General features: G+C 39.9%; 4 protein-coding genes across 7 annotated transcripts; 1 reads left to right on the top strand and 3 right to left on the bottom strand.

Annotated features, from left to right (window-relative positions):
• Nucleotides 1–1333: 1333 nt before the first annotated feature.
• Pex14 (peroxisomal biogenesis factor 14) lies at nucleotides 1334–3812 on the bottom strand. Its single transcript, XM_011141403.3, has 5 exons — nucleotides 3637–3812; nucleotides 3273–3515; nucleotides 2791–3120; nucleotides 2426–2655; nucleotides 1334–1823 (listed from the first exon to the last, which is right to left on the bottom strand). Exons 2-5 carry the CDS (start codon nucleotides 3321–3323, stop codon nucleotides 1661–1663), a joined length of 774 nt encoding a protein of 257 aa, XP_011139705.1. The 5' UTR covers nucleotides 3324–3515; nucleotides 3637–3812; the 3' UTR covers nucleotides 1334–1660.
• Nucleotides 3813–4008: 196 nt separating this feature from the next.
• On the top strand, nucleotides 4009–7348 carry Ntf-2 (nuclear transport factor-2). 3 transcript variants are annotated; one of them, XM_011141400.3, is made up of 5 exons: nucleotides 4009–4127; nucleotides 4194–4483; nucleotides 4573–4644; nucleotides 4885–4983; nucleotides 6530–7348. In XM_011141400.3, the coding sequence occupies exons 2-5, from the start codon at nucleotides 4376–4378 to the stop codon at nucleotides 6641–6643; spliced, it is 393 nt and encodes a 130-aa protein (XP_011139702.1). In that variant the 5' UTR covers nucleotides 4009–4127; nucleotides 4194–4375; the 3' UTR covers nucleotides 6644–7348. The 3 variants fall into 3 exon arrangements, with proteins under 3 accessions (XP_011139702.1, XP_011139703.1, XP_011139701.1); XM_011141401.3 differs by lacking the exon at nucleotides 4009–4127 and adding an exon at nucleotides 5541–5661 and having other exon boundaries at nucleotides 4134–4483; XM_011141399.3 differs by lacking the exon at nucleotides 4009–4127 and having other exon boundaries at nucleotides 4134–4483.
• Nucleotides 7255–11010, bottom strand: Hpd (4-hydroxyphenylpyruvate dioxygenase). The gene is made up of 12 exons (XM_011141398.3): nucleotides 10803–11010; nucleotides 10629–10655; nucleotides 10490–10552; nucleotides 10248–10352; nucleotides 9962–10087; nucleotides 9701–9790; nucleotides 9509–9609; nucleotides 9190–9267; nucleotides 8448–8682; nucleotides 8057–8179; nucleotides 7829–7945; nucleotides 7255–7696 (listed from the first exon to the last, which is right to left on the bottom strand). The coding sequence occupies exons 1-12, from the start codon at nucleotides 10803–10805 to the stop codon at nucleotides 7622–7624; spliced, it is 1143 nt and encodes a 380-aa protein (XP_011139700.1). The 5' UTR covers nucleotides 10806–11010; the 3' UTR covers nucleotides 7255–7621.
• A 1198-nt stretch (nucleotides 11011–12208) lies between these two features.
• Nucleotides 12209–22625, bottom strand: HPS4 (Hermansky-Pudlak syndrome 4 protein). Of its 2 annotated transcripts, none has more exons than XM_011141394.3 (12): nucleotides 22152–22625; nucleotides 20728–20962; nucleotides 19918–20148; nucleotides 19650–19744; nucleotides 19423–19492; nucleotides 19099–19266; nucleotides 18383–18867; nucleotides 18101–18259; nucleotides 17632–17972; nucleotides 15597–16516; nucleotides 15026–15273; nucleotides 12209–14888 (listed from the first exon to the last, which is right to left on the bottom strand). In XM_011141394.3, the coding sequence occupies exons 1-12, from the start codon at nucleotides 22157–22159 to the stop codon at nucleotides 14714–14716; spliced, it is 3135 nt and encodes a 1044-aa protein (XP_011139696.1). In that variant the 5' UTR covers nucleotides 22160–22625; the 3' UTR covers nucleotides 12209–14713. The 2 variants fall into 2 exon arrangements, with proteins under 2 accessions (XP_011139696.1, XP_011139698.1); XM_011141396.3 differs by lacking the exon at nucleotides 22152–22625 and adding an exon at nucleotides 21233–21248.
• Nucleotides 22626–24202: the final 1577 nt, after the last annotated feature.

The following is a 24202-nucleotide window of genomic DNA, read 5'->3' as shown; positions in this document are numbered from 1 at the left end:
TAATATGTAAAACCAGGAAACAGAGTAATATATCTATTCTCGTCAATCTCTCGCGAAATGAGATATTACATATGTGTAACTATGATCTGCGATCATTGATTTCCATTGGTAACGCACTTTACGTGAATTAATAGCAAGATGATAATAATCCTACACACATACACACACGCTTGTGTATTTTGTTTGCTTGTTTAACCATACATCATGAAAAATGCTACAGTAATAATGGGATATCATACGATTTGTACATACTACTTGGGATGTGTTTGATTGTGTGACTGTTTGTATGAATGAACAGTAATACATAAGACGTAAAATATGGGATTTATTTAATATCTACATGTGTGTGTATATGTACAGATGTGTGTGTGTGTGTGTATATATATATATATATATATATATATACACACACACATACATACATACATATATATACACACACGTATACATGCATACACATGCATTTATATATAAATGTAAAAGTTATTCGTACAATTCTCTTTGAGAAAGACAAAAAAATGCGCGCCCATGTGCACAAGATTTAACGACGTCGATAATTTATTCTGTAATGAAGATTCTTTTCTTTTTTTTTTTGTTTTTCCTTAACATTTATTTATTATATATTGTAGGACTTTTATGTATTTTCTATTGTACATAACAATCCGCTGTTTGCTCGAGACACGAGCTATGGGCAATGCATATAGTATTCTGAATGGAAGTAATGTTAATCTATTTGTTCAATAAAATCATATCTGTACATACACATATGTTTACCGGTAGATAATGTGCGTCCATATCGGTGAGGAGCTACACCGATATCTCATTTTGCGATGCGACAGGATTTAGGATATTCTTTAATACGGTACTTCCGTGTATCGTTGATAATCAATTATGGATTAAAGTGTCAATATTTAGTCCAGAAGGGACGTGAATCGCGTGGTTTCATGATCATTGTCTCCTATAAAATGTATCTTTATATTTATTATTTATATTTATCTTCACGTTAAATAATTTAATTCCCACATGTAAAGAAGTTCCTTATGTACACTATATAAATAACATCGATTAAATTGCTATAAATCACATACCTTGGCACATACTGAGCAATATGATCATCTGAAAACATTCTTGAAAACACCGAGTAATAATTTCTATGTTTTCTCTGTTCATGATTTTTATATATGTACAGCGATGAGATATACGAAGAGTATCAAACTAAGTCTTTTAGGAATTAATAACTCCTGTTTAGATCTTGTACGAAAAACGTATTTTATTAAAAGTTATAAGTAAAAAAATATACCCATTACATTTCATCCAATACATTTATTTTACCGATTAATTCATTATATTGTTAATAATTGTAACAGAAACGACGTTATCAATGTATGAAACTGTTTTTCAATAATATTGGAAACTTCAGAAAGTTGCTCTTTGTACAACAATCAGCAGTTGTTAAATATTAAAATATTTAAGAAGTGACCAATTTCATCAAGAACGCAAAAATGTTTATTGCTAATAATAAAAGTAACGCGCGACACATCTCTAATATCATATAAATATTTCAATCCACAATCCTCTTCTCCAATATATGATGATAAGGATCAGCATATAGAAGACTATCTTTACAGAAGTGGTTATGGTAGACACAGAATTCCTAAATTTATTCCTTGGTTGGTTCCTCTCGAATCATTTCTAAGGAACTGTCTGAATTGTTACTTCCACTTCCAGCATCGTCCTCCCGTTCAGTTGCTTTTTCTTGAGTTTCATTTGTGGTATCCAACTGCCATGCTGGGATAGATGTCGGAGCAGTGGGAAACCTTCTACTGTTTTAAACATTTGCTATCATTAAAATATAATCGGATGCTAATGATAAATAATAAATACAACTGTAGACAGAATACTTGTAAAGATTTTAAATTACAATTTTTCTTATGTGTCAATTTTTCACCATATAGAGGAATATATGCGTGTAATGCGACTGTTTATACCATAATTGATTCAAAAGCATATATTGTCAAAGCATAGACGTAAGTAAAGCAAAAACAAGCACAAATTTATATTTTAAATTTGGTGTTTTGGACTTTATATTTTGTAAGATCATGTAATTCTCGTTTAAAAAGAATTATCATACTATTAAAGTGTGATTATATATTATTTTTTTAAGCAATTTCAGATAAACCTGTACATGTGCATGCGTGTGTGAGGTTGTGATTGATGATTGATCCCTTGTAAAAAGAATATAACATAAACAAATTCCACATATAAGAAGAAAACAGCAAATAATGTCTAAATTAAGTAATCTCATTGTATGGCAATAAATTGCTATTACTGATCTATATGTGTACATTTTAATATATATATTATACTATTGCAAAAACAAATAATTATAATCTACATGATAATAGTATAGATTAGATATATATACCTCGATAAAAGCATAGCTTTTAAATTAACTAAATCCACTTTGACTTCTCGTACTGTGCTTAAGATATTTCTATTTTGTTCCTTCATTTCATATATATATTCATTCACTTTTGAAATAGAAGCTTTTGTCGATGTTACAGATTTGTCCACTGTTTCATTTAACTCTACAACTGCATCTTCCACGTTAATTTTTGGCTTCTTCCGACCAAATAGAAAGGGTCTTATAAATTTCTGGAAAATTATACGGAAACTATACAGAAATTATACAGAAACAGTATTATAAAATTTTTCCAACAATTTCTTAAAATTTCTTAAAATGTGGTATGCGGAGTAATTTTTATAATTTTTTACACTATGATAGTATACCTTGTAAAACCAATAAATACAGTATACTGTTGCACCAATCAATGCTGCTAAGTTAAAAAGTTCTTTGATTTTTTGGTAAAGTGTCAATTGACTATTATTTGTTTGATAACATGAGTAAGCAGCCATTCGTGGCATTTGTACAGCAGTATATGGTAACACTTTCTGATTATAGAGAGTCTCAGGATCAACCACAGTGTTGATAGATGCCAGATTAAAAGCTGCTTTAATTTCTTCATCTGTAAGGCCTTTTTTTTTGAGAAATTGCTGTTTACGATCCATTGGACTCTGCGTTACTTTGGGGTTCTGCAAAAACTGCACCGCAGTTTGTACCTTAAATGTAAAAGCTCAACTTAACTAGAAATAAGCTCATGTACTTTTCATCAACTGTCTGCACAGTGTTTTGTTAGTGTCACATAAATAATCAGTAATATTTATAATATGAATTGAATTAATATAGTTCAATAAACAATAGTAACACTTACTAAATTTTCCCGTAAAGGGAGCGTATTATTATTCGCATCTTGATCGGTCATTCTGACTAGTTGGACTATATGTATATTCGTTTCGTTCTTTTTTATAATTAACACTTCATTATTATGCACGACCTTGTATTCCAAATAGCAAATCACATTTTACTCTTACGATAAATGCAATCATGAGTCACGTTGCATTGCATATTTTACACAATTAAGCGATTCGATTGACTGTTAGTAAATACAATAGATCTGAAAGTATAAACCAATCGAAGTCAGTCGATGATTTCGCACTGTGTGTTTATTGAATGCGTTCAAAATGTAAATCTTGAATAACATTTGCAAAAGAATGATTTGACTTTGCTTCTTTTACTTGTATATATAAATTTTTATTTTTGTCGACCGCAAATCGGGTTAAATCACTCCTGGAACAATCGGAACTCATGTCATTCGAGAATGTTATAATTTGAGTAAAATAACTGATCTAATAAACCTGCGAATCCCTTATTAGCACATTAAAAGAACAGGTTTAATGATTCTGTAAACCCTTTATTGGCTAATTAAAATAACGGGTCTAATAAAAGCCGTAGACCCTTTATATGAAAACAAAATAACGGGTCGAAACTCTTAAACCCATTATATAAACAAGTTTATCCATATGGGTTGAGTCTCAGCTAAATTTGATGAGCTTGTAAACTAGTGGTTTAAATTAATTTCTGTGCTAACACAGCCAACAAAACAGCTTTGGCCGGCGCAAAGTTCCTCGCTGGAAAACGGCCAAATCGTTGGATATGGGCTTTAATATGCCCACGCATCCGGTGTCAGTGCAAAAAGTTCAGTTGGAAGGAGCAGTACTGCGCACTGGTTCGTTTGAACTTGCTGGAATTCGCCGAACGTAGTGATACATCTACATAACCGTGCGTTCTGCAGTTGTAAGGTTATAACACCGCGAGTCGGCGAGGCGAGGGTGCTAGCGAGCGACGAGGAGGAGAGGACGAAGAGAGCGGAGAGACACGCGGGCGTTTCTCGGTGTTTCCACGCAATCCTTTTCATAGCGTATCGACGATCACTCGGAACGGTCTCGGCGAAATTCCCCGGGTCCCCGCTGCATCATGGCGATGAACGCGCAATATGAGGCGATCGGTAAGGGCTTCGTCCAGCAGTATTACATGCTCTTCGACGACCCCGCGCAGAGGCCGAATCTTATAAACATGTATAACGTAAGTGCCGTTACCGTCGTGGCTCCAGCTGGCCGACCGTTCGGCCCATCCGCGATAACTCTGTCGTCTGACATAACCTGTTTTCGCAGACGGAGACGTCTTTCATGACGTTCGAAGGCCTACAGTTACAAGGCGCCATGAAGATAATGGAGAAGTTAACTGTGAGTAAGCTCGAGTCATGCCTGTCCAATTTATCTGAGCGTTTTCCATTATTATGCTCCTGTTAGCTTGTTGCTTTTGGGGTTACTTGCATGTAGGATGTGACAAGGATCAAACGCGCCCTTGTGACGTTTATTCGCTGCCAAACATCATGTCATTTCGGTTTCTGTTAACTAAGGAAGTTGAGATATTAGCGACAAAATGTGCCACTCTGCTATTGACTTATTTCTTTTGTTTTTTAGAGCTTATCTTTTCAAAAGATAAATCGGATAATAACAGCGATCGATTCACAGCCCATGTTTGATGGTGGAGTTCTCATTAATGTATTAGGAAGGCTGCAGGTAAGATAAGAATTTTTAGAACTATCGAATAGTTGTATCAGTTAATCGTACAAGCTCCTGCATGAGAGGGATGTTGAACGACATCTTTCCTAGCAGTTCAGCTACATTCTGTAGTCGAGGTAGCGTCAAAAGTGACAGTGTTTTGTATTAATATAAGTCAGAGTCTCACAGGTATCATCTTATTGTCAAACCAATCAGTTCAGTAATTTAATTCCCGTGTATCCTGAATTCTCAGTGTCTGTCATGTTACTCATATCTAGCATATTATTCACAGAAAGAGAAGAAAGCTTAATATGTTAAGTGCAACGTATCCGCAATATTTGTATATGAAAATTGAGCACCAATCGGGTAATCAATTTGACTGTCTAAAAGTCCCGTCTGTAATTCTGCCCTATTTCCTCAATACTTTTCTTTCTCTCTACCTTCTGTACCTGTATGATCGAATGATCTTCGTGATTCGATACAACTTGCCGCTACATACATGAGTCTACCTCGAAGACAAAAGCGATGAGAAAAAATTCACTCGCTAATTGTATTGTCATTGATGATTTGGGCAGACTGACGAGGATCAGCCCCATGCGTACATCCAGACGTTTGTCCTGAAGCCGATCGGCACCAGCTTTTACGTGCAGCACGATATCTTCAGACTCGCATTGCACGACACGGTTTAGGCACCAGGTACCGGAAACTTTCCTCCTTGCCCTCCCGCCAGTCTTTCCCTGTGTTGCTCTGCATTACAGGCAAGCCTTGTTGCTCGAGATGTCCCCCGACATCCAAGATCCGGGTGCTTCTTTTTCTTTTTTACATAATGCACAACATGGCTTGGTTGCGTATCCCTCTTTCCCACGAGTTTTTCACTCACTGGATCGGATATGCCGCACTTTTCGCTTCCACCTCATATTGACTTAGCACGCGCCTCCCGAGAAGCACTAAACCTACAGCCATTCGGCAATTGTGTCGCAAACGAGCGATTAAACGTAGCATAGAGATTAAATTGCTGAACAAATTGGGACAGATGATCGCAAGCTATAACGGCTCACGTGTTAACGACGCCTACAGCCACGGCGTTTCTCTATGCTTTTAGTCCAGTGAATTACGTTAAATACAGTCATATGTTATCTCGTATCTTACATCATTGGGAAATCAAGTGCAATCGTGGCATTAACATGCCGGCAATCGCGTTCCGACGCGGATGGTGTGTTTCGCTAACAATGTTTCTAATCTACATCGATACTTCATCAGTTACTTCACACAAGGCCTTGACGCAGTTATTTTTACATGTGTACGGCTCTGATACTTACTTTTGATTTGTGTATAATAGCACGGTGAAGAGACTGCTTCTTTTTTTCTAAAAGCAGCTTTGAGACTGTTCTTAGAAAAAAGCTCCCCTTTAGAAGCGCGACAGTCCCTTTTTTTCTTCCCTCTTGTTTCTTAGCATATAAATTTGTAAAAAGCCTCTACTCTACGTGTGTGTGTGTGTGTGTGTGTGTGTGTGTGTGTGTGTGTTATCAGGTGCGTTATTTGAAGTATCTCTGATTATCCACAGGCAGACGAGGATCCACCGCACGCCTTCTCACAGACCTTTGTGCTAAAGCCGATGGGGAATTCATACTTCTGTCAGCACGATATCTTTCGCCTTGGCATTCATGATACCGCGTGAACAATGAGAGATCGGGCTGGTTCACCGCGACCAGTAACCAATCATCATGGGCGGGGGTTGCCGTGCGACGGACATCCCGAAGAGATCGAGCCAAGTGAGCGCAGCCACCCGTCGCCATTGATCCTTTTCTTCTACATCACGATCGCATACCTACTCATCTACCTACCCCCTGCCCACCGTTTCCCCTCCCCCTCCTTCATTATTTCTAGATATCACAAGTTTTATATGAAGAATATTTGTCCGCTTATATCTTGGCCACGAAAAAGAAAACAGAAGTCAAGAGATTAATAAAATCATGTGTTGTATACACTCACACATCTACACACAATCTCTACCAACTCGCTTCTCCTCCATATAATATAAAATACACACACACATACACACACAGATAGATATATATATATATATATACGCCCCGGGCGTAATATATATATATATATATATATATTACGAAGATATGCGTTACTTCTCTGAAAAAAGGATTTACGTCACTTGGTTAATCTCATATGCGAATTTACGGTAGCACAATACACATACATACAGACGTATATTTAGGTAATCTTGTCGGGAGAATTTGATTTTCGACGGCAGGTAACGTTTGCATTATTAAATACGCTTCAAAATGTATTGTAACATATTTTACATTAATGCTGTGTATTTTTGTAATACGACTGTTGGCCATTAAATACAAGAATACGGAATTAATTGGTAGTGACGTGTTTATTATACGTTCCACGAGCGCATCCAGCTTGAGGCTGGCTCCGGCACGAAATACGACGGAAGCCCGGCCAATGTTCAGCTGATACAAAAATTCACTTGTCGAGATAAAAAATTTACATACACACACCACGAAGCGGCTAATGTGTTACATTGACCAACAGTGGCGTACGTTTGTTACCGTCGCGCTGCGTCGTGTAGAACTGACTTTACGCCGATGGATCATGCTCTGTTAGTCTGATAAATGTGTCGATATATATTTTACAAGTTTCCGCGTTTCGCCTGTTCCAATTCGATCGCTTCGAACAGCGCCTGGAAGTTGCCGGCACCGAAGCCCTAGACAAGAAAGGGAGAGCTTGAAGAAGGCACGCCATACTCTCGTCGGCCTCGTCGAGGTTTAAGCGATAGAGCTTGCGAATGCAATTAACCGCGTTCTTCGAACGCTTTCTCAATTACTCAATTACTCACGTTGTGATTGCGCCTCTGTATGACTTCGAGGAACAACGTCGGCCGATCCTGCATATTCTTCGTAAATATTTGCAGGAGATAGCCGTTCTCGTCGTAATCTATCAGTATCTTCAGTTTCTGCGACAGTGACAGTGTAATTGTGAATATCAAAATATTTATAATGCTGCTCTCGACTCGACGTAATGGAGATGAGATCCCGTCGTTATTTATTTACGATAGAGATAATACCTGCAGTATATCCAAGTCCTCCACGATCTTCGTGCCGCTGGCTTTCAGGCGGTTCTTCAGCATATCGTAGTAACTGTCAGGCACCTCGAGAAACTCCATCCCCCGCGCGCGTAGATGCGTTATCTGCGGAAACGGAGCATTTTCCGAGACTTCTATTGTATTGTGAATAGCGTGAACATTGATGTAACTCTTCAAGCTTAAGGGACTGCAGGCGCTTGAAATTCGATCAGACACTCATGTCTCCTCAATCTTGGGTCCATTTGGAATTGATACGGTTTGAACGATTGTAAATTGCGCGATCGCAAAGTTGCATCTCGGAATGTCTGGATCTAGATCGTATCCTAGATCGCGTGCGAGTTATGTATAATACCCGTTATATTGTAATACCCACCGCCGTAATAATATCGCTGGTGTTGAGGGCGATGTGTTGCACGCCAGCACCGCCGTAGTACTCGACGTACTCCTGGATCTGCGAGCGCTTCTTGGCCGCCGCGGGCTCGTTGATCGGCATCTTCACCGTCTCCTCCCAATTCGTCATTACGATGGACCGTAGTGCCGAGTACTGCGTGTGCAGCTGCGTGTCGTCCACCGACCAAAATCGGTGGAATTGCAAACACTCCTCGTACCTGAGGAAAGAGATTTAGCAGAGTATATACTCGGAAATATTAGCTGTGTGCGTAAATACTGATAGATTTGTTATACTATTAATACCGTTACCTATCGATAATATTATTATAAGCAGCTCTAATTATGTATGCTAGTATAATACCAAATAATATATCATAGTTATGATATATACACACCCATGTGGCATATCATAGTTTAGTATCGTTATAAATTACTTTGTTTATGAAATAAACAGCTACTTCAATGTATCATACGCGCGTTACTATCACACATCTTCGAAAAATGCCGATCAAATAACGACGCGCAATAGAAATGAAACTGCTTCGAGGTGTTATGTATCATATACCGATGAGTGCGTTAACAAATTTTTTTTTAATATATATTTGATCGATGATTCATGACAGAACTATCATCGTCACTCGAAGTAGCTCCCGAGAGAACTACGATAATTTATTACTTTTTGTTAGCATAAACGTGTTTACGGTGCCACGTATAGATTTGCATACCATTTAGCGACAGGTTCCATCTGCTTGTCGGGCTGATTGCCCACCACATGGTCCACGAAATTCAGGTTCGCTCGCGGTCTGCGATCATTTAAGAGAGGTTGATGAGAACGACAGATACCTCGTAAAAGTGCGTGGAAGTTTTCGCCAAGATATATTGGCGGGAATAGATTATTTGCTTAGGAATCTTCCGACTGCGCGAAGGATTACGAAACATCTAACGAACAATACGTGTTGATTTCGCATTTTCTCTAAAAGAGATCAGTTCGGAATTCTCCGAGCAACTCAAGCTACGTGTGACTGTGTTTTCGCATGTACGTACAATTGTTTGAGAAGACAGTCTTCCGATGCCTTTATGAAGCCCGGCAAGAAGAAGCCCTTGTACTTTGTTCGGTCAATGAGCGTGTGTAGCGTGTCACCATACTGGAAACAGAAAGAACAACATTAGATGTATTCGACGACATCTTGCAAGAAGAAAATACGAAGGATCTTTCCACGCGTTCTCCGCACTTACGGTTTTCAAAGTAGCCATCCTCACGATGCCGTACTCGTCGCTCTCTTCCCAAATTTCGCGCATTATCTTGGCACCCTTTTGCTTGGCGACCTGCAATTATTGAAGATATTAGCTTCGATAAATCTCATCACGCTTATCTTATTGTCGAATGTTAAACGAGAAAATTCACTTTCTCCTCGATTTCATGGATGATTCCGAAAAATTATTCTTCAGTTCTCGAGAAAGTATGAGAAACGTTCTTGTCGTCCAGCTTCGCTTTACCTTCACAATGGTGTCGATGTCTTCGACGCTGAACGCCACATCTCGCACTCCGTCCCCGTGTTTGGTGAGATGCCTCGACATCTCTTCATCGTCAGGCTCGTAGGGTGACTCGAATACAAATATGATCTGCAAGCACGATCGTAATTCATCAAAGGATCCCACCGGCATTAAATGTTAATAAACGAAATTCTTTTTTTTTAATATTAATGAACGAAACTATTTTTTGGAATTTGTGCGATAACTTTCCCAAGGGCAGTTTTTACTTCACCTTGCATTCGTTACTCACTTTGTTCTGCTTCACAACATGCGCGGCTGTTCGTCTGGAACCAGTTTCTAAACCACGATATCCCAAAGGTTCGAAGGCCATGCGGCATCGGTAAAAACTGGCGGCCTGTGACGTAATTACATCACGTAAAATTTCACGCTGCGATCAATTTCACGTCTTAGTAGAGCCTGATCAAGCGTGCAGTTCATTCGAGACAAAATAAACGCACGTTGGATACGCGTATTACGCTCGAATTTCTTTACCTGCTTTGCATTTCCGACCCAGAATTTCACGTGGTCGAAGCTGAGGAACTTCCCTCCGACAGGCTGAAAAGCGCGGCATCATACACTGTATCTGACTCGTAACTTAATTCCAGATGATAAGAGACACAACGATGCTTACCTTCGGCCCTTTGTCGGTGTAGGTGGTCTACAACAGAGAAGAAGACACGAGATATACTACACGCTCGATGCCAAATATTCTCCGGGAAAGCCAGAAAAGCAGATTTTTTCCCACTGACGCAACGGAGTTGCGTGCGCCCAGTCGCGGTGCGAGCCGCTGGCTTCTCGCTCTTACCATCGTGACGACTTCTCCGGGAGAGATCCGAGAGGGAAAAACTTCTGGAAACCTTCGGCGACGATTCCCCGAACGCGCGAGTGTACCTTATCGCGAACCGCACACAGTGGCGCGCTTTAAATACCCCGGATGGACGGTGGGCTCGCCGTTCTCTCGGAGCCATTGGTCCACGCTCCGGAGGCGTGCGTTCTCTACCTCCGAGGCCCCCTCAATTACCATAATCCAGCGGGCTGCTTCTTTTTTTATAGTTTAATGTGTTTTTCATTAAATGCGAGCGCACGACACGTTCGAGCTACATTTACACGTACGAGGACTTCTCAATGTTACCGGCACGATACTCGCGCGTTTGTTCTACCTAATAACAAGAAATCGGTCATTTTTAGTCATGAGATTTACATAAGACAGATGAAATTACACAAATAACTGGGAACAAATCACAGAGGTAATCGCGTTTTTCGAATCTACGCAATCCATTTCTGATTGGATGCGATCTACACGACGAGGAAACTTCCAAGACAATATGCATAACGTATGACGACAAAACGACTCGAACGTCAAATTCTGGCTGCTGATGATATTTCTGACTCCTCGACGCGAGGTGCATTCCTTCGTGGAGTTTGGAGAAATAGCTCGATCTTCATAATCCATATTTATCGCCATCGTCGCATATCCAAGTAACTTTTTTCTGCGAACGCGTCTCTCCTCGCAAAACATATTTACGCCGTGTGGCATTAGAATGCAGTTTTCCTCGTGCACACACCCTGTAATGCATTTATGCATTTATAATACTAGGTCGGAACGAACGTTTTCTTCACTATTTACGTTAAATTCTTCGTTACATGACACCGGTATGATAATGAACCGGCTAGACCGGAAGGCTCGCCTAGATCGAGTCTGGTCACGCAGCTACGAATTTCCGTCCTCGAGCCATCTCTCTCTGCTGATCCATTTGCGGCACTAAAAAGAATCAAATTGAAAATCACTTTGCTCCCGTATTCCCCAACGCTTGGATGAAGATTGATACATTTTACACTCACATACTACAACTCGTCGATTCGTTCCATCTACTGTCATAGAATATGCAAAATTTTATCTCCTTATCAAATTAAAAAGAAATAAAATTAATTATCTCTAGTAAAAACTGAAACCCAAAAGACTTATACATCACCATTTTTAACGATGGAATATTGGAAACTTTATTCCTCTTGTCAAGTTATAAAAAGAAAGAAAACTGTAAGTTATAAAAAGAAAGAAAACTGTAAGTGTTGAAAACTTACTATAGCAGCAGCACGGTCGGGTCGAGCAATTCGGGATAGATTCGGGTGATTCAGGATTAATGTTGCGGTACGGAAGAGGATCGCAGAGGATACGCCGGAGAGAGTGTGTGGTATACAACAATCCACTCGTGATACTCGAAAAGCAACGAATCGCTCTTTATTACACTTCGTCTCTCGAACGAAAGCCTGGAAGGATTTATGAAACGTAAAATACAAAGGAGATCACCCCGGCGGTATGCGCGCGCGGTGACGTCGATCACGCGATTCGGTTTCGCTCGCCAGAAAGCCCCTTATCCGTGCAATATATATGTGTATTTACACAAGCGGTTGCAGTTCGCGTATCGTCGTTACTGTGATAAAATGGTGAGAGTTAAAGAAAAGAAGAAGAGGACAACAAAACTCGCCTCGCGCGAGTGACTTTTGCGCGAGCTCGTCGACATTTTCGCTCTAAAGATTTATCGCGACGGCTTTAAGAGCGGATTTAAGTAGCGCCGAGTACACAAGCGCGACTCGATGTCGCGCCAGGAGAATGGCTAAAGTTTTACATAGAAATCGACGGCGCGGCGGACAAATGATATGATCATCGTGTCCTACGGTATTATTATCATCGATGATCGTTCGTTTCTTCCCCAGCTTCTACAAAAGCAATCCGGGCGACTAGAAATACTGGACGCAGCGCCTTCGCGGACCTCGAAATACTGATATTCTCGTGTGAATGCACCGGGCAGCGAGGTGAAAATTCCATTGCAGGACGAGGGAATGCTTCTCATGCAGAAACAAAGCGAGACGAATGGCTCGAGATAAATCTGGCGGCAACCACGCGACGATGTCGCATTATTCGAGTTGACGAGAAGGATCCTGAGGATCGGTTTCTTTTCTTGGAAACAAGACTTCATAGAGAAAAGAATATCGCAGCCAGACTTATTTCCGCGCCGAGAATCGCGCCTCGTTCCTGCTTGTGTCTATCGATGATTTTTCGCAACCTGTGCATTCGACTCTCTCTCTCTCTCTCTCTCTCGCTCAACACTGCTACGATCGCTCTAATAAAACCGGAACGGCCTAAAATAGCGCCTGCTTGGACGCAAAACAATAAATTACAAACTAATTCGTTATATGCACACACACGTATGTACAAAGAATAATCAACTATATACAAGATGTCCTAGAATTGGTGGACAATTAGATGTGACTCGCGATCCTCGCGAGATTCGATGATTTTTGTTTCGTTTCTTTTACCGATTTCTTTTGCCGGCAAAAACGTCGTCGGATGTCATCGTTTACTGTGATCCCTCGATCCTTTGACTTTTCATATTCCGTGCCTCGACGGTTCCCTCGAGTTTCAACGGTCAATATTCTTCTAGTCGAACCTTAAGGTAAAGTTTGATTAATGTAAGATCAAGTGACGAATGACGCTCCCAAAACGCTTCGTTTTTTATTCATAAAATTACGAGAATCACTGGCGCCGCGACGTTTTCAATACGGCGAGAGAGACGTCCAAGACTCAGTGGCGTTAGAATTTCAGAAAAGATAAGGCCTTGTGTGTGTGTTTTTTCGTCTCAATTCTGGGACACCTTGCGTAATACAAAATAGTGTAAGCTGTAACATCTATCTACGCGATTGAAACGGTAGAGATACATATGTATGAGGAAACGCATTGACTCTCGAGATGTCGACGATTAGTTATATCGTAGAAAATTTCTCGAACCGTGACACGGTAAAAACACTTTACTAGGTTACATACCCCAGAGACAGCACGAATGTACACTTGTCGTGCTTACACAAAAACTTTCCATGAGATATAATACCGTGCCATCCGGGACTTCGGCGACAATACAAAAGCTCTTGTTGTGGCCAATTTTCTGCGAATTATCTTGTGTTTACAAAAATACATATGTAGAAAAACGTTCCTGTCAACCGTATTTTTCTTGCCGTTGAAATCATCTCAACACACGGTGGAACGAATGTTTTTCCGTTCACAATGTATGCCGGCAATTCGCGTTAATTAATACGAATAATTAATTAATGCGCGTTAATTAATGCACGTGATCTGCACTAAAATTCGCAAGCGTGGAAAAATATGTACAAAATGGTGCCCAAAATGGTGGCCGGAAACATAACGTATCGTGCGTTGTATCGAAAAAAGAAATAATTAACCCTCGTGTGATTATGTATTTATATAATTTTCTTTCGGGAGCTATTTTGGAACAATGTATCAGTGTATCATTTACTGATAAAAAGGACTCTATTGCTGAAAACATCATAAGAACTTGATTTTCGTCTTTTCGCGAGAAACAAACAATTACTCAATTATAACGCATCATCATTATTATAAAGTCATACTTAAAAAAAAAAGGTTGTGCTTTTAAATCGAATTTTTGAGAAATTATATTTTCAAATTTTGCAATCGCAAATTATATTGAGAAAGATACAAACGCGCTATTATTACTAGCTTAGTCAGCAGCGAAGTACACATTGTCGGCAAATATATCGTAAGATTTATATTCTCTGCAAATATAGTTCACCCGCGTTGAGTGTGCGAGATATTTCCCTTTCACGATCACACGAGGGTTAAAAGTGACACGGATTCTCCGCTGCGCACGCTACACTGTGACGCAGGTGATATACAATTCCGTTTTACAGCAGCACGATCCCGTGATCTCTCTCTAGTCTACGTTTCGCCTTGAGGGCTACTATCCCCATCAGGTCCGCTGGAGTTGGCAGTGACCCGAAGCTGCTCGGCGACACCGTTTGCTGGTAGAACACCTCCATTCTCCCGCATTGGTTCCCGTAAATCACCGAGTCCTCTTTCCTGTCCCGTGAAAATCAAATTTATTCCGACAATCTAATACGAGAAAGAGAGGGGGGAGAGGGGGGGGGGAGAGAGAGAGAGAGAGAAAGAGAAAGAGAGAGAGAAAAGCTCCCTGATATTTGTAATTTCAGTTTTACCTGATTATTAATTCCGTTAAGTATTGCGACCCATTCGTTTGGCGACGGGAACGTAGGAATCTGTCGTGGAGACTGGAAACGATATCTAGATCGGTGATTCCCCATAAACCTGCTCTCTGAATAGTGTCCCACTGAGGGTCCACGTTCAGAATGCTGTACTGCTCTTTGTTGTCTGTGGACGGCAACGGCTCCAGGCACTGTTGCAGCCGCGTTTCGAGCTTCCCTAGGGTGCTCACGCAGGTTTGCCACTGTGTGTTGAACGAATCACCATTAAAATCACGAAGATGCATGTATCGACGCTGTTATACCTTAAAATATTCACAAGATTTCAACATGTTTTATATAATACTACATGATACACCCATGTGATCAAGTACACATAGATCATGATTTTAGACGATACTTTATAGTACCCAAAAACCTGTTTTTATATAAAGCCTGTCGAGATACACATTCTTCGCACATTTAGTACAAAATATTACTTAATTAACATTTATAACATACACTTTGGTATTATGTATAATATTCAGGTATCAAATCGACTAAAATTCAAGGAAATTCAGCAACTTACGAGGGCGTGTATTAGCTCGGGGTTGTTCGCAGTACCGTTCTCCATTAACAGCACCAGCACCATATTCTGCTGGCCACAAACGAACAGTTCGGTCTGGGTCAAATTCGTGGACTGAGCGCACAAATTTCTTTCGTCCGCGTGGCCCGTGGAACGGTCGTTGTTCGTTTCGTCGTCGTTGTTGATGTTGTTCGTCTGCGTGTTGCTCGGATCTGGTGTCCTCTCGAACTCTTGCTCCGCCATTTGCTGCAGCTGCTGCCCCATTAAATATTGTTGTCCTACTGTTTGTTGTTGCTGCCCTGTCAGATGTTGCAGCCCCGTTGGATGGTGTTGTTCCGGTAGATGCTGCTGTCCTATCAGATGCTGCTGCTGCTGTCCTATTAATTGTTGCGGATGACTTGTCAGCTGCTGCTGTCCCATCAGCCGCTGCTGTTTCGCTACGTGCTGTTGTTCCACTAAAGGTTGCTGTTGTTCCATTTGGTGTTGCTGTTCCACTTGGTACTGCTGCTGTTGCTGCTGCTGTTCCGTTAGATGCTGCTGCTGCTCCGTTGAAATGTAGGTTGTGGCAGGCGCAACTGAGGCAAAGGTTGCACAGGCTGCGTCCGGACGGCTGTCGCTCGGCGTGTTGTCCCGAGGGCCCCAACAACGTTGTTCGTGTGCAAGCACGCTGAGCTTCGATATCAACGGGGTAAGTTGCAGACCGTCCAACCCATCCTTCCGCAGATACGTCAAGTTGCACGATTTCGAACCACTGCACGTTCCCCAATGATCTTCCTCGTTCGTTAGATTTATCGGCTTCAGCGGCAACCTCATCGACCTTCTGTTGCTGTTGTTTTTGTTGTTCTGATTGTTGTGGCAGGACTGTTCCTGTTGCTGCTGACTTTTGCTGAGGCCGTAAGCGCATCCATCCTCGGGCGTGCATACTGAATATAAACATTCAACGGAGTGAGGAAAAAAAGATTACTACTTGATCTGTGGATCATTTCGTTGTCTTTCAAACAAGAATTCAAATAATTTTTTAACCGGTAAGCTCAATTATATCAATAGTATTCACAGATTTGATTTCAGTAGGATTATATCGCTATCGATTTTTACTCTAATGAATTTATACACATGACTCTCTTCCAAATAATTAAGCTATTTGTCCTCGTTCGGTAGTTTATCCTTTTGGAAAATATATACGTGAAACTTACTGTCCCATTGTTCCAAGCCCGTCGTTGAGTACTAAACACATTTCACAGGGTGCGTAATATACTCCGCTTCGTTTTTCCGATTTTTGATAATCCAGACGAAACATTTTGATTAAAATAAATATGAATTGCACGATATACTTAAAAAAATATATATATTCGCACAAAGCAATATAATTGCGTATGATCCGGCTAGGCTAACATAAAGCCTAAATAAAATACGTAAACCCGATCGAGAGATCAAATGACATACATGTATGTATTCCGAGTTACGATACGTTTATCTGAATGCGAGATATGTTTGAAAGTGACGAAGATATTCTAACTTTGTATATATCACGTGTGTCCCTGAAGGAATTTAACATGTAAACATATTTTCTTTATTTTCTTCATAAGGCTTCTTATCGAGATATATAAGAACGACACACATACAGATATAGAAAGACTAATTCGTACTCACAAAAATATAAGAATACAACGAAATAATTGTATATAATAAGTAATAATTAATTTCCTCGGAGATAAAGGCGATTTTTGTTTCTTTTGTTTAACAATACAGAATCTGTTCATAAAACTGGTGTTTTTAACTAAACTAATACTGGACTGAAATTTTGTTCCTTTTTTCTTCAACGCTAAGTAATTAATATATTTATTTTATTCCAAAGATAAAATTGCAACTTAGATCTCAACTAAAAAGAATAGACCTGTAGGTAGTATGGATAATTTGCATTTGCATTTATATTTCTATTGTCATGGATCCATTGTCAAAAATTTTGGAAATAGTATTTACTTTGAAATGTAATGAACTTAGAATGAATCAGTTCTTATTTATTAGAAAAAATTCATACCTTCTTGAGCATCTCTCATCGTCGAACCCTTGTTGATTGTTGATGATTTCGCATTCAAGTCGTTCGACAACGTTTCCCGTAACTGCTCTTTAGGCAGTTTATCACTGCGATGTTCGTAGATACTGCCGTTACCATCATCATTGCATAACTCGTGATCGTAGCGAGAAGCAACGTACTGTTCGTATAAAGATTGCGAAACTGGCAGACCATCGTATCGAAACACGGGAAAGCAAGGATCGGTGATGGTGCGCGAATGCCGTCTATCGTTTTTGCGAGTGCGTGGTTTCCGGTGAAGCGAGTCTGAATTATAGTCTGGAGAAACTTCGTCGAATTTGGATAATCTGTAAGCAGACCGGTAATTGATTATACCACTTGACGTACATTATGATAGGAATTAATAGAATAATGATAAAATAAAAGTTATTTTTTCAAGATATTTAAAATAAAGAATTTTGATATTGGTAATTACGTTTTGCTCAGTTCTGGCAGGCAAATTCTGGAAGAACTGCCTGAGCACGGGTCGATTGACGTTAGATCTGGTAAACTGACGCTCGTTTTGTCGAGATCCTTCCTCTTCATTAGCCTTTCTTTCGATGTGGCATTCTTCAGCTTGTTCAGACGTTTATATCTGACGTAATAATTCAAAATTAACTTAAATAATGCAAAACTGCACTATGACAGAAATAAATCATTTAAGCTATAGTAGATACAGCAGAAAATATAAGACATTCTTCTAGAATACTGTGTTTACCTAAGTGCTTCCTTGACAACGTCGGGGATATCGTCGTCGTCGTGGTTGTGCAGTGAACTCGTCGACGTCTTACACTCGTTCCCATCACCGCGATCGTTCTCCTTTTTCTCTTCGCTATCCTCGTCTTCGTCTGGCGCGCCGCAGATGAGCATGGCCATGTCGTGCAACACCCGGTTGACGTCCTTCAATGGCGTCGCGCACACGCTAGGCGTGAGCGAGTTAGCGGTAGCGCTGATGGGTGCTTTGATGGGACGCTCTTGTTGCTTGACCTCCTGTTGCTTGCGTCTGATTGGCGGTGGTGAGTCGTGGATCGCCGGAGGTACCAACGGTACGTACTTTGCCAGATCATCGTTGCAATTCGCCGGTTCGCCTTCTTCACCCTCTTCGAGCACCGTGAAGATACGCGACGTGTCTCGCTTCATGCCGGAGGACGCGCTGCTGACGGGAGGCTCCTTGGCGCTGCTTCCTTTTTGTGGCATCGTATTCTGAAAGTTCGTTAAACATTAATTTCATAATTATATATTGCACGATTGAATTTTATTTTTTTATATATAAGATAAATGTTCAGTAGCCGGCACTTTGCCAATTTTTAGAATATTCGCACAAATTTTAAGGGACATATAGGAATTAATAAAAAGTGTATAAATAATTAATAAATTATTAATATTGACTACTGAAGTATTTGATCCTGTTTCACTATTATATTGCATTTTTACCTTCCTCTGTGGAATCTTTTTCATCGTGGTATCCAAGTATGAGTGATAATAGCGTTCGTTATTCGCTTCTTGTACCAGTTTCTCATGCTGTTTCCGTTCTATGTACACTTGCAGCAGTTGAACACCGACTGGTAAATGAAATTCCGTAGGCACCTTTTCCGCGGGAGCCTTGAAATAAGGATAAAGGATGAGTTGTAAATTTATATTTTGCATTTATATTTTATTACTTGCATGCTTCTTTTTAAAATGTTATTAACAATAATAATGTACATGAATTATATTATTTAAGATTAAATTGGATTGTAAAAATTAAGAAGAAAGTACCTTTATCCTGTAAGGATCAGTAATGACAATTTGTTTCGTTAAATCTGCACCCAGCTGTGTAGCAACTATCCTAAGAAGATAAGTAGAAATAAGATATATGTAGTAAAAAGAGAATAGCAATAGGATATAATTAGTGAAAACATTAACAACTCAGAAATATATATAAAAGGCAATATAAATAAAGTAATATATATAATTCTGTCTGTAAATATTATACTTTTCATTACTTATTATTGTAGAACAACGCTCCACCCAAAACACCGTTTGTTTCTTGAAAATGTTGTAACATTTGGATTGCCTCTAAGAATATGTTGCTGGCACTCTAAAAAGAAACATATTTTTACTGAGATAGAGAATTTTGCATAAATACTTTGATACTTGTATTTTGAAAATTGTCTATTATTATAAGGATTCAATAGCTATAAATTATTGACACAACTATGTGTAAATTATTAATGCAATTGTACTGATAACCAGAATTTTCCTCGTATTCACCTTTGGAAGTTTAATAACGGGAATGTTCGAAAATAGATTGGCACTATATTGCAGAATTGGCAGGTAGGTCTCGAACATCTGATACAGTTTTTCAGTGAATCTATTCCGGTCATTATTAAGGGATTCCAGTATCTTGACGAGATCACAGTGAAAAAACTTCAACAACGACTCTAGTATGTCCGCACGTCTCTCGAGTATCCAGTCTTGTATGTTCCTGTCTGTTCCCACCGCCTGTGGAATTAATCAGCGCGGAGAACAATTTACAATCATTAATCTCATAAAGTAGGCACGCGACAAGTACATTAGTGTTCCCCGTAGAAATATTGCAATGAATGAATTGTGTCAGCAGATAACTCATAATAACTCGACCTCTGATACAAACTAAGCAAGGGGAGCGAGAGTGCGTAATACGCGCAAATAAAAATATCATGCATAGAATGTTTATTCAATGTTTCATTGAACTGTCTTGAGGGTGAGCAATGGAGGAGTCGACTGCAACAACAGAACAGAGTTCAAAGTTGCTATTAATAGCCGAATCTAAAACAAACTTATTTTTTTCAAAGAGAGAAGGCTTAACGATTATTTAGTGGCACACGTAATTATTACAATCAATCAATTACCATAAACCACAGAGATGTGACTATATCGCTCACATCCACTTATATCCAAGTTTTAGTTTGTATTTACATTGAAATAATGCTCGTTCTTTCGTCATTTCTTTCTCTCTTTAAAGTAGTACTCTTTGAACTAAGTTGCTTCAAATCCCGTTTTTCACTATAGTAAGATAAACATGACTTATAATGCACTCACCAGCACGTATTGGCCGAGCTTCACCAGCACAAACTTCCCACCTTGCAACGTGATGGAGCGTGGAGCTGAGAATGACGTTGAAAGAAAATGATACACACCCATCAGCTGTCCCGCCAGGGCCAGTCTCTGCGTCAGGGACACCCAGGCCGGATGAAAGTACATGACTGCCTCGGCAGGGTCATCCTCCTCTTTACAACACTTGGCAGTGTCGTAAACGAACACTATCATCATCTCCCTGAAAACGAAGATGCTGCTTCAGAACAAACGTTTCATAGTAGACTAAAATTATTCAAGATACAATGAAGATGGTAAAACACAATGTACACGAGATATATATGGGGAGAAGATAAAGCATAAAGATAAATAAAGATCCTAGAATTGTAGATATCATAAATGTAGTTAATGAAACTTAAGGAAACAACGAATTTATAGAATTCTGGTAAATAGCGTATCATTATGTAACTCTAAGCAAGGCATCTTTTGACTTTTTAGCTATGATACTCACACGGCTTACTCAGATCTATTCTACCTAGATACTGTGACGGCGATCGTAAGTACGTCCGAATGCCTCTCATTGTAAAAAGTAGCACGAGGACAACGCGAAGGATACGTTTTGCTGGACGTGTCAGTTTTGGCGCATGACTGAGCTTAGCGAGCGAATCATTCATGAACGAATGATCGGGGGGATTAGGCGGTACTGATAAGGCATTGGGGCAGATAAGATTAAAATTACAAGCGCGGGATGTGAGCATTGGTTCAATAGTTTCAATGAGCATGGTGCGTCTTGAGGAACTTATTTGCTCAAGAAGCAGAAGCGATTCTGTGTGCTATAATATGCAAATATTTCGACGCTGTTGCCTCTTCTCTGAGGAGACTCAAGAGTCAAACAAGGCTCATATTAGGTTTAATGCGATCATTTGAAAAAATCTCAAATGCTTTCATAGACATTTTGCGTGTTGCATTTCCTATGGGTTTGCCAATGATATTACCACATATAAACAAATTTCATTTAATTACTGTAACATGATCTAATGATCTAATTGCTCTAATAAACTTGCTATAACAGAAGACTAGAGGACAAACATTCAAAATTCAGGTGTATTGAGCAAATATTTAAATACCCACATGAGCCTTTTCCTGATTACCTTCGTGCGCTTATCTGTGAAAACTAAACTAACTCTTACATTACACGCATACATCAGAAAGCCTGCGTATGACCAACACGGCAAGAAACACCGCAACCGCGATGAAATTACGCGCGTGGATCGAAGGAGGGGGCAGACGGGAAAATAGTAAACAGAGCATTATCATATATGTGTGTACTGCCCCCTTCTCCCTCCATGCTTACTCTATCTGTTTCCCTCCCTACATCTCGTATACAATGTATACTCTAATTAGATAAGACGATGATTGCGCGATCGTACTTCGCCATGGTGGTTATTTATGTTGGGCACAGCCCGCCAACCAGTCGCTGTCTAGGCTCGCCTCGTCTGGACGTTTTTTCGCCCGTGGGTTCAAGTTGTGGCGTGTACGAGTGCCCTTCGATGATTTTACTTCGATTTTAACGTGTCGTCGGCGTTGTTTCACGACTCTTCGTCATCCGGTCGAAACACCGCGTCTCTTCGTCGCCTCGTCTCCTCGTGATAGAAACGCGCCACCCTCGCGACGTCGTCGACCAGTGACGAAACGCGCCGTATGCCATTTTTTCTCAGCGACGACAACAAAGTTGATCCTGATCGCGACAAGTGCTTCTCCTCCCCTTCCTCCACACGGTCACGGTATTCTTTCCCTTCGTCTCTTCCACCTCGCCTACCCGGGACCACCCCCCGGGGCCCGTAACCGTCCCGGAGCTATGGCGTCTTTTGAAACTTGACACCCGGTGACGCCATATTGATCTTTAGTGCTAGGTATAAGTTCCAGAGGACGCTACAAACGCTGATCAATATTTCTTACATGGTGTGTGTGTGTGTTGTGTGTGTGTGTGTGCGTGTGTGTGTGTTGTGTGTGTGTGTGCGTGTGCGTGTGTGTGAAACTGTTTGAATTATAAGTACAAAAAGTGTAAATAAATATTTGGGTTTTGAAAAGAGAGAAATGAAAAATTATAAACGTTGGATATGCAGTAAAAAAACAGACTTATAATGTACACGGTTGACGATAAAATAATTTTTCTCTTCGGTGACACTGGGAACGTACGTATGTACGTGACATATATCTCTAAAAATCTCCAGATTTCGGAATGATCAGAAAATACTTATTTCGACGCTATTGACGCGCCATTTATCGACCAAAAATATATCACCTTTAAGGTGCCAATACATGGGAGCGTCGAGCGTCGAGCGTCAAAGCGTCCAACCAATTAAAGTTCCTTGTTTTTATCCGTGAAATAAGAAATGAAAAACTGATTGGTTGGACGCTTTGACGCTCGACGCTCGACGTTCCCATGTATTGGCACCTTTAGGGCCAGAGCACAGACTTCTGCATAACGCATAATACACAACGCATAAGAGAATCAACCAATCAGAGTTCTTCATTTCTGTCCTGAGGAGGGAAATGAAGAAAACTAATTGGTTGATTCTCTTATGCGTTATGTATTATGCGTTATGCAAAAGCCTGTGCTCTTGCCCTTAGGATTTTTGAGCATAACCTCTTTCACAATAAAGAAACTAAATTCAAATTTTTACAACAGATAGCTGGTATCATGTACATCCACTATGTGTAAAGCCAGCGGCACACGGTGCTTGTTTTCGTGCTGGATTGATTGCTGAGTGAAAATACAGCGTTCTGATTGGTACATTTCCGAAGATGGATGGAAATGTTCCAATCAGAACGCAGTATTTTCATTCAGCAAGCGGTTCAGCACGAAAACAAGCACCGTGTGCCGCTGGCTTTATATATGAGAAAATTTGGCGACATATATTATGATATTTAAAGCTATTTATTGATTGTCCTAAAATCGTCCGTTGTATACTTTTTATGTTTATGTTTAACCTTTGTGTACACTCGTGAACTAAAAGGTATGTGCATCGATTTTTTGTTGACGCGTCGGAACGCGCTCCAACTTGAGGAGAAAGACAACTACTGCTTCATACGTCAGCGTTGTCACTTATTACGAGACAGAAGGATGGCATATACGAGTGTCGAATAAGTAGTGATTGTGGCGTAGACACAAATGTCTTGGAGACTTTGAGTTATAATTGAAGAAATGAAGGAAACAAATAGTGATTGTGAAGAAAAGTGGCAAAAGGCTTCATAAAATTTGTAAAACAGCATATTAAAGGAGAGTATTAATTGTCTAATAATATTTTAAGTGAAAAATATGTTTAAATTTGAGTGTGAGTTAAAAAAGTTGTAAACCATAATTTCTTTAATGTTAATAAATTTGTCATCGACGTTGAATGAATATATATATATAATGCTATTATTTCCATAGGTGAGGAATTATATTATTGTGTTCAGCAGAAGTAAGCAACAGACC

Source organism: Harpegnathos saltator, unplaced genomic scaffold (genome assembly GCF_003227715.2).
Source record: "Harpegnathos saltator strain DR-91 unplaced genomic scaffold, Hsal_v8.6 scaffold9, whole genome shotgun sequence".
Classification (NCBI taxonomy): Eukaryota; Metazoa; Arthropoda; class Insecta; order Hymenoptera; family Formicidae; genus Harpegnathos; species Harpegnathos saltator.
Note: the sequence above shows the minus strand (reverse complement) of the source record. Positions and strands in the feature narration are given on the sequence as shown.